The sequence below is a fragment of the Pithys albifrons genome, chromosome 11 (genome assembly GCF_047495875.1).
Source record: "Pithys albifrons albifrons isolate INPA30051 chromosome 11, PitAlb_v1, whole genome shotgun sequence".
Lineage (NCBI taxonomy): Eukaryota > Metazoa > Chordata > Aves > Passeriformes > Thamnophilidae > Pithys > Pithys albifrons.
This window is the reverse complement of record NC_092468.1, coordinates 11,795,665-11,810,281: the sequence shown is the minus strand read 5'-3', so window position 1 is coordinate 11,810,281 and position 14,617 is coordinate 11,795,665. Positions and strand designations below refer to the sequence as shown.

The window sequence follows — 14,617 nt, the reverse complement described above, 5'->3', positions numbered from 1 at the left end:
TGCATTTAAATTACAACATTAAATTGAGTAAGAAAAGAATCTGTATTACCACCAGATGATCTGTTTCTTCTTGAAGGAGCATCCACTGAATAAAAAGAGGAAAAATATGTACCATTTAGTCTACAAGTTTTGTAGCCCAAACCAACACAAGAAATAACATCTACTTACTTGAACGACGCTGCCCATCTGAGTCAGACTGGGGTGGTTCAAAACGACTCAATCTACCTTTTGTTTTGTGCCTTTCATCACGCTCCTCTTGTATTCTACAAAACAAGTTGAATGGAAGAAACAACTTAAAACCATTTTGAAGTTTTGATTCTGAAAAATGCACTTAAAGAATTTTAGAATGAGAATTTTTAGTATTAAACAATAGGCTTGTTAAAAATTTCGTATTGCCAGTATGTTTGAATTTCTGTTTCATCAAGTGGAATGTATCTACCAGAACTATTCCAGCTGCATGGATTCTCATTCATACTGTCAGGGGACTTTATTCTCCAACAGAATTGACTTGATCTGAGAAGCAGTTTACAAGACCAGAAGAACGTGCTTTGGAAAAGCAACTTGAATTCCACATCCAACTGTCAGAGATCTGTGGACCATTCAAAAGACTCTCCAAGATGCACAGAACTCCTTAGTGTTATTCCTCCTTTTTTACCTTAAGACTTATCCACAGGCATACCCACATGACTATTTCCCAAACATGCAGGATTTTGTTTCAGTTGGTAACTCAGAGGACAGCAGTCAATTATTTGATTCTTTGTAATTTGGCCTTAAATCCTGATATGAAGACACTGTGCATAGGAATACAAGGCTATCAATGCAACTCATTGACACCAATTAACCAACAGACAGCAGTGAAACTCAGACATTACTCACAAAAGCCATGTATGGATTTACATAATGTTGCACTTATTGTTTTCTAATGCATACAGATTAATTTGTTTTCCATCTTTAACATCAGGATAAATGTATGTCACTCAGTTATTCTCTCTGTTGCATTACACATTCAAAAGTGAAAGAATCTGCTTTTGCAAGCATTATTCATCTTGGGTTTGATGTTACATAGTTGAAGTACATCTCTAGACTTGAATTAAAACTCTTATTTCTGCATTAATACAAAAGCTCAACCTCACAGAGCAATTCATCTGGTTACAGTTTAGAAACACTGACAAAACTTATTCTTCCCAAATCTGACAGACATCTCAAACTGCCCCATCTCTGCTCCATCCCTGTGCAGGGTTTGCAGGATGGGCTTTGGTGTGGGGGCTCACAGGGGTGGCCTCTGAGAAGCTGCAAGAGGCACCCCCTGTGTCTGACAGAGCCAAGCCCAGCCAGCGCCGAGACTGACCCGACACTGGCCAAGGCCAAGTCAATCAGCCATGGCAGTAACTAACTGTGAATCAAGTTATACCATTTCACAAGCATCTGGGGGAAAAGCAAAATAAAAACCTTCAGCAAACAGCTTAGCAAGAATGATCCTAAATACTGTCTCTAAAACAAGGCAGAAATCTGGATCCTCTTTATTTACAGTAAAAACTAATCAAACTTACTGCTTTAATTCTTCTTTGAAAAGTTCCAAATTACTCTTTTTCTTTTCCTTCTCTCCTTTCTTCAAAGGCTAAAATTAAAGATGTATCAGAAAATGTTTTAGAAGACAAAATGAATAAAATTGAAAAGCATAAGTTTGTAACAAAACTTTAGATAATTTCCATGCATATTTTACCCACAGCTTTCAAACCAAGGAAACTACAGGAGGAAAAGAAAAACCAAAACAACAACCAAACAGACTTGAAAACATTCAGACTGAGCACTATCAAACACAAAGCTAGAAAATATAAAATTAAGGATAGTTTAAACTAAACGTCATTACTTCTCATTCTTACAATGCATCATGTGTGATCTAACACTCTACAACATACAAATTTAAAATAACTGAGGTATTTTGTCAGTTTGTTCCACTTGGAAACTAAGACTCTGACTACATCCCTAGAAATCCATCATGCTCTAATTAATTTGAGAAATGTGCACACATATATATGTAAATTACTTTACATATATATATTCTTATTTTTTTAATCCACAAACATTCTACTTGGAAAGAATTTCCTTCTCTTGCTTCCTTTTGGATGTAAATACACTCTGAAAAAACATAACACTCCTGCATGACACAGGATATGGATTTTGAAATATTACTTTTTTAACAGTAATGTATGTTCCTTAACTAACTCATGTGAAATTTTATCTTCAACAACATTGCTTTTATATCACCGAATTTAAATGAAAACGTTTCCAATAGGCAGACATACAAAATATTTATTGTGTTACACACTACATCTTTGGAAAAACTGGACTTCCTACTCACCCCAGGCAAAGTTGTTTGTTTGTTTTTGTTTTTGGGGAGGGTCTGCCAAATAAATAAAATCATTTTACCTCATTATCTTCAATCACCATTGGACAGGGCAAGTGAGTAAACTGATTGCATTACTTCATAAGTATTATGATAAATTTGCACAGCAGTAATATTCTTACAGTACAAACACTTGCATACGACAGAACAGAGCTCAGCATAAGAAAAAATGCTACAATTCACTTCTGTACCTGTAGAGCTTTACATACAATGAAAATCAAAACTGCCATCCAGTGTCACCCCACTAGTCTAAACCTGAGATTTGTTTAAAGCTGGAAGGAGGTCAGGATGAACTGCTCACAATTACCACATTACACTTCATTTCCCACCCTAACAAGGTAGCACTGTACATGTTTCACTTTAGCTTTAAAACTGCAGTAAGCTCTAGTAAAAGACTTTAAGACATGCAAGACATTCATTACACATATACAGTAATAACAGTGATCATAGGTAACTATCATTTGACTCTAAGATGATGTTTTTTTCATAATATTTCCAGTACTTTTTATGGTGAAATCTTTTTGAAAAAGAAAACCCCACCTATCAACCATACAGAAGACAAAGTAAATTAAATAAAAACACAGTGTTCAGCTTCAAAACTGTGCAAGTTCTACCATTTATTTGGTACAACTCAAAGAGGGACTTCTTAAAGGGACTTCTCAAACTTCACCACAAAAAAGAAAAATTTAAAAAAAATTCAAAGCACCTCACCAAGAAAAATTTGGATTAATGCAAAAGTCAGGTTATTTTTTGGTTTTAACTTAAACTCAAGTCAGATGAGAGCAAGCATTGCTTCTAAAACTTCAGAAATGCTCAGGACTGAAGATGCTGTTACTTTTCCACACCCGTGAGCAGCCTGTCCCCCTGGCAGGGGCAGCACAGACAGAGCAGCCAAAGGGCCAAGCAGCACCGGCTGGGCTGGGCTGGGCTGGGCAGCAGCTCTGGGGCCCCCGCACGGCACCACCTTGTCCTGTGCTGTGGGACTGGGCAAATCACAACATCCACCTTCTTCCAGTATGTGTCAAACACAGACAAAACTGCTCTGCAAGACCACACAGCCCTTTCTCTAAGTACTTCTAAACACTTCAGTATGGGGTGAATATTTAAGGAAGAAACTTACAGGCTTTTTGGTTTCAATCATTAGGAGGGATGGAGGCTTCTCATTAGATGGCTGACTGGGTTGATTTTTTTGATCTGAAAACCGTGACGAAGGCTTATAGATTTTACCCCGTTTTTCATCTGTTTCATGCTCCTCTGAAATTAAAGGCAAATTAAAAGCACATTTTATTAACTAATGCTGCAGAATACTATTCATTAGAAAGAAGGCAGTTCTTTAGTCTTGGTAATTCAATTCAATATATTTAAAAAAGAGATAACACAAACTGTACATAATTTAACATATGAAGAAAAAGAACAAAAATTTGGTATTTTAAACAAGAGAACTTTTCCTTTTAAGCTGAAAAGACAAATCATGCCACTGCCTACCTAAGTGAGTCAAAGCATAGAGTAGATTTTAGCATCGAGTTTTCCACTGCTGATGTAACATTCCAATTTTAAAATTAAATTCAAAGCCAATCTCCATCTTTACTCAAAGCCAAATGACCCACCACTCCCAAAAAAAGATCAGTTTTACCTTTAGATGCATTAACGATTCCTCCTCGTACAAATGTTTTCACTTTATTACCATCACCTCCTTCAAAGGCAGCAAGGAACTCTTCATAAATTTCTGCAGCAGCCTTCTCATCCTCCTACATAGCAAATGTTAATCTATTTACTATCACCACTTAACAACCCTCACCAGACAGTTGCTCTTAAATTAGCTATGTCACAATCCTTTTATTTTCTAGAGTTCAGGCTACAAACTGCATGACAGGAGTTTCAGTTTTAGACAATTCAAATTTCTGAGAAATGTGGGGAGAACACAGCACATAAGATTTAAGGTCTGTAAGCTCCAATATGATTGTTCCTTTACAAGAGTTTACATGGCAATTTAATGTTCAAAAAAATGGCAAATAGGAAAGCTCTGACCAAAGACCGGCATTATGAGCCTGGAGCTTTGTTGGCCTCAGCGTGAGAGGACAGCGCTCATTCCATCTTACCCAGTACCATCAACCCACGTGGCCGAACATCAACAACAGGATCACCTTTCTGTATTTCCCAGAGAATAAATTAATTCAATGACTTAGGCTGAGATACTGAATTTAGCACAGCCATGATCTTTAGGCCACTATTTCCAGCAACTGGGTAGGAGATTAAGCCACTGAAATACAGTGCGAGTTTTGAGTGTCAAGTTTAAAGCCTACAATTTCCAAAACTTTACCTTACCAATCACCAGCTAAATATTTCTAAAATCTGTACACTCCTAAGTAATCCAAAATGCAGTATGAAATTTTAAGATTTGTATTAATACCAAATAATGATGTTTTGCAGAACAACAGGGATATGTGCTGAAACAATTTCAAAGATGGCAGGTACTCTTTCTAATTACTGAAATCCAACAACAGAGAGCAAATGAAGAACAGAGATCTCCTCCAGGTGATGCCTGTCCCCATTTTGAACAATACAAGAATCAACAGATTATTGTCATTTGTGTTTCAGGACAGTGAACTTGATTTCTCACACAGAAGGAAAGAGTAATCCTCTCTATCTTAATGGCAGGGATACCAAAAACAAATTAAACACATAAAATACAAATCACTTTCAGTGAGAGCTCCAGTTATCAAAATAAAGATATTTGGTGGTAAAGCTGGTTGCAATCTAAAAGCAAACTTATTCCAGCTCTGCATACAAAGTCAAATTTTCACTGTATACCATTACCTTCTTTTTCAATTCTTCTTGCTCCTTCTTGCTCAGAGTCCGTTTGGCAGCACTCATTTTGCCAATACTGAATGCTTTAAGTTTACTTTCCATTAGAGGCTGCAAAAGGAGTTAGAAAACAGACATTAAATTGTTTACAAAACAATTTAAATAATGTTACTGCTGACCTTGGCCTAGACCAGTAACTTCAATAAACCAAAGAAAAGGCTTCCAGTAGTTATCTCTGAAGTTGTCATTATCTAATATAACTATTAAAAAAAAGGATGTTTTTTTAAACAATTCATCCTTGACTTAATGAGGAAGTTTCTAATACACCCCTTCAAACACAGCTGAAATCTGAAGGGCACTGGCTGTAAGAGCCAAGGGATCTCACCCCTGTGCAATACAGTTTCTAAATCTCAGAAATAGATGCTTTGCACTACAGGTCCCTTTTGATCACTGCAGTTTCCAAAACCCAAAACAAACTAAAAGCCAATAAAAAAAGGAGAAGTTCTAAACGTTTTTCTGACTATTTTGGCCAGAATGCTGTTTGTGCAAGGCTGAACAGCTGTAATGGAACAACAAAACTGATGCTAAACTTCAGTTGTACTTCAGGGTAAAATATAATAGCTTTGCTTGTACAGAATTGGAATTCTTGGGATTCTATTCAAGTAGTTGACAGGCCACAAAGTGTCAAGAGAAGAAAGACAAGAGGATGAAGAGCATGTGACAAAGACATGGGCAATGGGAAGTAAAAACAGAGAGAAGATAAAAAACTTCTCTGAAAACTCCAAGCTTAACACAGTAATTCATAAAGAATCAGCACAAGAACAAAGGCCCAGAAGAGCAAAACATAAACTATGAGCCTTATCTTCAAAATATCTCTGGTGCTCTTACACAGTGATGCTTAAAAGTAAAAACCATTTTAGCAATGACAGTTCTTAAAAAAAAAAATCAGTAAAACATCAAGATAAATCATATGAACAACTTCACTGTTGCATTAGGAAAAAAATTCTGTTATCAACTACAAAAAGTTTCCTCTATGAAAAGCTTTCTTTGCAGTTATTTCCAATATCAGCTTCCTAGTCAAAATTTTTTTACATTAAAAAAGCACCATGAAAAACAAACTTTGAAATATCCCCAGTTTGTAACCCCTGCTTAGTATCACAAACCCCTCTTAGATCTCTGCCAAGCATATGACCAAATAGCTCGTATTTCTCTGAAAAGTGTTCCCTGCTTCATCACTGAAAGGAAAGCTGTGGGTTCCAAATGAATGCAGCATTGTTTGTGAAGTTATCTGGTTTATGACACCATGTTTGAGCTGCTGTGGCAGGTTTAGCAGAAGGTTGTGATGCATCTGTGCGTTTTTAAAGTTAATAAAATCCAGTTTCCCAGATGTCTGAAAAACAGTTTAATTTCAGTCTGACAAACAATATACAAGCTTGGCACAACGTGAGCACATTGCCATGGCCCAGCACTGCAGAGAGAACAAACACCACACTCCTACCCAAAGCTTATCGTGCCCTCAGAAAATAACATCTCACAGTGATGTCACAGGGTACCTGCAGATCAGCCAGGTCAGTGCATGTTCCAGTGACATAAGGGAAGCAGCTGTAAGACAGGAGAGTTCTGGCACTAAGATCTCCTCAGTTTAGAAAGGGTCTCAGGAAAAAAAACCAAGCCAAGACCTCCAAAGTGACTGGAGTAACATAAAGTTAATAGGACTGAACTAATTTATGTCTGCTAGTTACATTCCAGTAGGCAATTAAAACATTATTATTAACAATATAGAATCATAGAATCGATTGGGTTGGAAAAGACCTCCGAGATCAGTAAGTCCAACCCTTGGTCCAACTCCAGTACCTTTATGCAGCTTTACAAAATTCCTACCAACAGAACTATACAAAACTTGAAGGTCTTTCTCCATCAAAAAATGGAAAATACCAAGAAAAGGGTAAAGCACGTGACAGAAGCAAAGAAAAACTTGCAGCTGAGTAATCAAATCTCTGTATGAAAGCACATCCATTGAAAAGAACACTGTATTGATTATGAGGTGGCACAAAGTACTGAAGTCTGAGCTCCTTCAACAACACAAAACATTCAAAAGAGATTAAAGAGTAATTTTCCAAATTGCAGCAAATAAAGCAAGTCAATAAAACAACCTACTTCTTTGTGAAAAGTTTCTGCTACCACAACTTGAATAATGCCATCTTACAGGCAATTTAACAGCTGGTAATTGACTTCTGTATATAAAACATCAAATTGAAATCTTTTAGAAAATCCAAACCACAGAATGAATTGTCTGGTATTAACTCTCTGTTTGGTTCTCCCTGCCTGGTTTCATTTTAGCTCAGAAACAGGTGGGTCTTCATGCAAAGTACCAACCACGTGCCCAGGCAAAGCCTCTTCACTCGGGAGCAAGGGCTGGGGTGGCCACTGAGACAAAGGAATTACTCCAATTTTTTGCTTTAAGTGAATTCTATCAGAAATTAAAATAAAGGATGGAATTAGGGCCACACCAGCTCATCAAGAAGCCAACTGTATTCAAGAAGGCACTTTGATATCCTGACTCTGACAACTGATCATCTCTTACTTTCAACTATTCCTCAGTACAAGAGACAAACCTACAGTCCTTACAGCTTATTCCTGTCCAAGTGTCTGTTTTGAATGCAATTCATGCAGCACAGCTTCCTACACTGGTGGCCGTTTTCAAAGTTCCAAGGAGTATTTTTAAACATGAAAATCAATGGTTCATATGCAAACACCTACAGGTTACATATCCAATGCATCAGGCTGACTGCAGCAAGTAGTTTTCTTTCAAAACAGGCCTATTTTGAGTTTGTGGGTTTCACTGGAATTTTGGGGGTTTTTTTGTTTGTTTGCTTTTAAATATTTTGGACTTACATGTGACTCAGCAGATCCAGCAGGATGTCCTGCATCTGGCCCTCTGCCCTGGGGAGAGAATGAGGTGCAGGTGAGGCACAGAACACATAAAAACAAACTCTGAGGTTTTTATCCAGTTCTTTAAATGTGACTCTCATTTCAAATTCAACACCCAAATACACAAGAAAAAAGATACATGTAATGTATTTTAATGATGTATCTGAACAGGTCACAACGTCAATATAACATAAATGAGGGATCAAAGACAGATTGTTCTTGCTACCACTAAAAACATTTCCACAGCTGGATTTTATAAACATGCCACTAACAGCACTATAAGGAAACAAAAAGTTTGTTACATTGCATCTGCAAAGGGTGCCATTAAAGGCTGTTAAAAGATTGCATTAAGTGCTTGGTAACTTTTGTCTTACTATAAAGTAATTTCCAAAATTACAGAAAATAAGCACTTCTCCTTCTTACCAGGAATTTATAATTTCTACCAGAAATAGTAATATATGATGCTCATCCCCAGTCTTTCAAAATAAACAAGCACCAAATGTTACTCTAGAAGATAATTTACTAGACCTTGTTTTCATTTTGCATCCTTTTTCATCAGCTAAGAGACATTTCTCTTTTAGCAAGTATGTTACAGTAAAATCCATTTAGAAAAAAGACATGGCTCACAAGGTTGCACAGAATAAAAAGTTCAGGTCACGTGTCCCAGTAGCAGTTCACTAAAACACACATGGAAGCAAATACCACAAGCACCTTTTACTAATAGTGCTTCCCACAAACTTTTCCTGCGTACTTGGTGCTGGATGTTTTCGTGACTCACAATTCTCAGACCAGTCTTCTGTTCTGTATATGCAGCTTAAGGAAACCTCCCCTGGGAGTTCATCAATGCATAGCACATCACACAAATAAAACACACTGGGCAAAGGAATTTCAGAGCATGAGACGGGAATTTTCCTGCTGCCACCACCACCCTGCGGCACCAACACGGCAGCTCCAACTCCGCCCTTACAGAAAACAATTCCGGACCCGCAGGCAGAAATACCAGTCACAAACGGTGATACAACGCTCTCTGCCTTGGTGTGCTGACAGAGCAGAGACCACGCACTGCTCAGGCAAAGGAGGCTGGTTGGCAACAGAAGAATGGAATAACAATTTCTTGATTCTCCACATCTGTTTCATTTAGAGAAGTTCTGGAAAGCAACCCCTCCCAACAGGGGTAGGTGCAGAAGCTGCTTATAGGAAGGACAACAGACAAGGCATCACAGAGTGACAAGGAGTACCAATGCTCAGTACAGTGACACAACATCCTGAGGAAGAACATAAAAAAAGTAACAGACACTAAATCTGTTTCTCCAGCAACAAGCAGATGATGCTGCTCAGAAAAGCTTCAGTGTATGGCAGCACAGAGATCCTGCAGGAAAGCAGGCCCGAGATAAAGTCTGGAAGTCACTGAGCTGGGATTACGGTGGTGCCCCCAATCCATCAGCAGGGACCACAACACTGTGGAGCCACTCTGAACATCAGCTGAGCAGCACAATTTCTCTTAAGGTGCACTCAGAAAACTTCTAAAAGCAGTTTTCAGATCAACTTTATCCCACAGCAAGTAGCAGCTTTGGAGAGCCACATTTTTTCTTCTCCTTCAACAATTCTTATTCTTAAAGTCCTCTCTTCTCGTCTATACATTTAGTCCTTTGACAGTGCTTCTGACCATCCAAGCAACTGTACTGACAAAGCAGAAGATGGCAAGATTCTTAACAAATTTACATATTGCTATCTGCCAATTTCTAAATAGTGGTTATTAAAAAAAAATCAGCAAATTCTCACAGCACTGCACTTCGTATCCACCTGCACCCCTGAGAAAAGGGACACTCTTGTTTCCTTAGGAGTTACACCAGCTGCACTGACTCAGCCAGATCAGTGTCTTGCCAACACTCACGCAGAGGAGCATTTTGGATGATGTTGCCCACACACATTGAAATCTGAACACAAATTCTTTTTTCTGTTCTCATCTGCTCTGTTAAGTAGCTCAACTAAACTTCACTGTTGAAAGAAAGATACCCAAATTTCTGTCCTGCACCTGATGAGATGTGAGGACAGCTCCTTCATGTTCAAAATAGCAACAAAAAAATGTGGTGAGTCCACCTATCAGTCAGTGTCAGCATAAACGATGACACAAGTCATACTCCCACTTCACCGCATCTACCACTCCGCATGAAACCTCATTTTGTTTTTTGTAAAGCAGACTATTTTACAGCTGGATCACTTTTTCCATCACTTGCACTCTGCAGGTTTCTCAGAGCCCAGTGCCATTTCAGCACCTGCTCTTGCCCCTGCAGTAACACAGGCCGTGTCCAATCCCAGCCCCGGGGGTCGGGTCACCCGAAGCTCCGTTACTGACTCCAGACAACTTTACTCAACCTCCAAGAGAAAAAAACATCTTCAAAGGACAATGCAAATGAGACACGATGAACTCCTCTGAAAATGCCAAAGCACAGCCATCTCTCACATTCTGATGTTTAGATTTTCTTCCAGCTTCATGGAAGCTTCCAAAGAAAACAGAGAACTGCTCTCCCAAATGCTCCTTCCTGCCCACAGTTCACACGGCCACAAATCCAGCTCTTTAGGGCTTCTACACCTTTAACAATCTCCTGGTAAAACTGGCATGATCCTGTTATTAGACAAATATTTAATGCTAAATGCAATAAATTCAATTATTACTGATGTTTAGTAAAACAACACAGCAACAAAAGGACAAAAGCAGCCAATAAAACCCAGGAGACGACCTGTGGCCTTCCAAAGGCTGAATGGTATTTGTGCAACTGTAATGGCTACAACTTAAACATAAATAAAAGCCCTGTCCTTGCGAGAACCAACAGCTCAGGGTAAAGTGTCCCGCCCTGTGTCAACACCCTCCATTCATCCTGCCCCAGCCCTGGGCAGCTGGTCACACCGAACCAGATCACTGTTCCTGATCCAACTGATCACCCAGCAAAGGGAGAGACAGGCAGGTTCAGCCAAACCAGTTTCCAGCTTGTAACAAGCTCCCTCCTTGTTACAAGCAGCTAAGCAGCTAAGGCTGGGACTGGTTTGTGTCAGCACTGATAGCAAGGAAAAACAAATGGAATCACAGCTTTAACTAAATTGTTAAAACCCAGCAAAAGGAGGTTTCCAGCTCACCTTGCCTTATTTTATTCTTCCTTTCTCTCTCAGGAAAACAAATGCCTGAAAACACCTGCAGATCATGATATGGCAAATCTATTTAGTCTTTACACTTGCTGGAATAATGTGTATCAGTATTCCCTATTTAAATAGTCCTAACTTGCAGACACAAAGGTAAACAGAAAATTATTTTCTCCAAAGTACTTGCAAGGAATGATATTCCACTAGAACCTTAAACTCAGACGAACAAGGACATTTTTCAGAATGAAAGAGGCAAAAGTCCAGCTTGGCCCAAGTAGATTCCTCCTTCTGTGCATGGCAGCCAATTTGGACAGCACTGTACATGTAAGAGCAATGAACGTGCAACACAGTCCTGGTTCTCAGAAGACAAAATAGGAAAATGGAAGAGCCATTAAGGAGCTAAAATTCCATTATATAAAGATAATAACTGAACATAATCTCTATCTGTCATTTCAAAATCATGTCCTACACTGACATTCTGTGTAGTCCTCAGCAATCTCTATTTTCTCTTTAATTATTCTTCTTCCCTATTTAGAATTCTGGAAATCTCAAGTACATATCCTGCTATTCTGATCTCCCAGTGCCAAAGGAAGGGATGAGGCTTTTGCAGCACATTTCACTCTGGAGCCTCTCAAACTCATTTAGCAGCTGACAGGGACACACGAAGCAGCTGCCACCGCGGCCACGCAGGCAGGGGGAGACTCTGAACCTGCACCATCTTCAGTGACATTTTTCAAACAGTGAATCAAACAGATAATGCCCGACTGGAAAAAAAACTTGATTTTACACTATAAATCAAAATAACTGGTTCAAATTCAGTCCCTGCACACTAAGACAGAAGAACAAACACCAACTATTCTGAAAGGGAGAAACTATTTTATTTCAGGCTCTGGGTCACAGTTCTTTGTAGAGCACAGAAAATGAAGGGTCACTGTGCCTTCCCAGGAGGGAAGTAGAAGCCAACAAAGGCACATCTTGGAATTGCCACTGAAACGTATCACATGGAATCTACAAGATTTGTTTTGCAAGTACAGTTATTCTGACAACTTGCAAATACAAGGCACCAAAACAAACTAAGCCTACAGCTTCAATACTGACATGTAAGTGAATACCAAAATTATTTTAAAAATCAAAATGTTTGATAAATAATTACTTTAAGAAATTGAGAAAAGCGGTTATTTAATTGTTAAATGATAAACATTTTCATGTAGGCTCAACTAAAAATATACTTTTTCATTCTTGTGTGAAGAAATTAATTACAAAAAACATGGACTATTACTAATTTCAGTACCATTATGTCACACTTTCCTCTGCAGACATCTGAGAAGTATCTCCATGGATATACATTTCACAGGCAAGCATGGAATGACAAAACAAAAGGTACCAACAAACCATCCCACCACCTGAGATCTAACAAGACTTATTTTTTGGGAAACAAATCCCAAGAACTAGGCATGTCTTATTTCATCTCACTTTTCAACAGAAACATTCTCATGGATCCAGGCATGTACCACCCCTGTTTTCTCTGGCACATAAAATAACACTGACAAGAAGACAAGCAAGATCCAGAATGTATAGCACGGGGAAAACACTACTGAAATCCAGCATGGACATCTGGGAGAATGGGAAACTGGGATGAGGGGCAAGTGCACAGAGGTGGCAAGGCAGGGACAGGACCCCCTCCTGACTGACAAATGCCCGTCTGACCCCACATTCTGTAGCTGTCCTGCCTCCTGTGGGATGGAGGAGTTACTGGGAAGAGTTGAGTGTCTGCAGATACTCCTGCAGAACTCAGATCTAGGATGGAAAACAAGTCTTACAAATTAATTATTACTGCATATTAAAAAAGAATATCATCAGTACAGAAATAGTAAAAGACAAAAAAAAAGTCTATGATGCAATTGTGAAAAGAAAGGGATCACATTTGGGTTGGTTTTGTGTACCACCTTATCAGCTGCATTAATGAATAATTAATTACTCTATGTCTAATTATACTTAAAATCTCAAAATGTCTTACTCTCTGAAAGCCACTGTCCACAAATTAAGACCTATTTTCTTCTCAGATTTTCTGTCCAGCTCTTACTTGCAATTCCAAGTGAAAAATAAGATTAAAAAAATGTTTCTTGGCAATATTTGGAACAGATCATAAAAGGGAAACAAAAACAAAACTTTCCTACTCTAATAACACGAAGTAAACAGACAAAGGCTTTTGGTAACTACATTTCATTACCAACTACATGGGTAACTACAGAGTTTTCTAGCAGCAAAATAAAAACCACAAAAATATCCTGGTTTTGCTTAATAAAAAAATGCACAAGAATTATAAATTTATATAGCACTAGAAACTCCTGAGCCCAAATGTGGCTTCCCCCTTAAATTATTACACACTCAGACACCAAAACCTGGAGAATTTCTATACTTCTGGCCTAAAACCTGAAACAAAAGTGAGTGAAAAAGAGAATCAATCACTAATCCTCAAAGCATCAACTCCCAGTGCATCCCCCAACACGCGTCTCACCCTCCCACCCCCTCGGCAGAAGGGCTGGGCAGCTCCGGGCCGGGACCACCCGTAGCCCACCAGGCGAGCGCTGCTTCGGCTCCGGGCGAGTTTGCCGGAGCTCCGACTCTGCCTGGGCTCCCTGTCTGGACATGTGCCCAACGAGAGCCACAGAAGTGGAGCGAGTACAGTGAAAAGCGCGGGGAACGCCACGGCAATTCCACCGAGCTTGGAATTCCACAGCAAACCGAAAGCACACACTCGGTCTCACATTATCCCTGCCCTTCACACTGACAAGTTGGAAACGAAACCCGCGCGGGCTTCGGCCCACGAGAGGCTCAGTGAAATTAATCCCGCGGGCGAGGGGGGCGCGGCTCGGGCATCCCCGGGCACGGCCGGGCCCCGGACACGGCCCCGCTCCGCCCGCCGCCGGGCACGGGGACGCGGCGGACACACACACGGGCCCGGGGCGGCCCTGGAGAGTGAGACTGCCCAGCACGAGGCCCGGGCCCCTTCCCGTCCCCCACCCGGTCCCGGGACCCGCAGTCACCCCGCGCACGGGGCGGGAGCGGACCAGGCCGCGCCGCCCGCGCCTCGCCGCCCCGCCGCTACCGGGCCCCGCCGCCGCGGCAGCGGGCCGTGCCCCCCGGCGGGGCGGAGCCCAAAGGAGCGGGCCATGCCCCCCGGTAGAGCGGGCCCCGCGCCGCGGGCCGGGCCGGGCCGAGCGGCCTCACCTTCCCGGCGGGTTTCTGGGAGCCGCCGGGCGCCTTGTCCGCCATCTTGCCTCTCCCTCGCCCAGCCCTGGCGGCGGAGAGGCGAGCGCCGATCACACCGAACCC

The 14,617-nt window shown here is 40.5% G+C and overlaps 1 protein-coding gene across 2 annotated transcripts in view; it reads right to left on the bottom strand.

Moving 5' to 3' along the window:
* Nucleotides 1-14,617, bottom strand: part of U2SURP (U2 snRNP associated SURP domain containing) — a 39,356-nt gene extending 24,739 nt beyond the window's left edge. The window contains exons 1-9 of one of the 2 annotated variants that reach the window (XM_071566088.1): nucleotides 14,513-14,617; nucleotides 8,108-8,155; nucleotides 5,225-5,323; nucleotides 4,041-4,155; nucleotides 3,528-3,661; nucleotides 2,363-2,404; nucleotides 1,551-1,618; nucleotides 169-263; nucleotides 50-85 (exon numbers count right to left, since the gene is read on the bottom strand). In XM_071566088.1, coding sequence (XP_071422189.1) covers nucleotides 50-85; nucleotides 169-263; nucleotides 1,551-1,618; nucleotides 2,363-2,404; nucleotides 3,528-3,661; nucleotides 4,041-4,155; nucleotides 5,225-5,323; nucleotides 8,108-8,155; nucleotides 14,513-14,557 — 682 coding nt within the window. In that variant the 5' untranslated portion in view covers nucleotides 14,558-14,617. The remainder of the gene's footprint in view (nucleotides 1-49; nucleotides 86-168; nucleotides 264-1,550; nucleotides 1,619-2,362; nucleotides 2,405-3,527; nucleotides 3,662-4,040; nucleotides 4,156-5,224; nucleotides 5,324-8,107; nucleotides 8,156-14,512) is intronic. The other variant, XM_071566087.1, reaches the window with a different exon arrangement.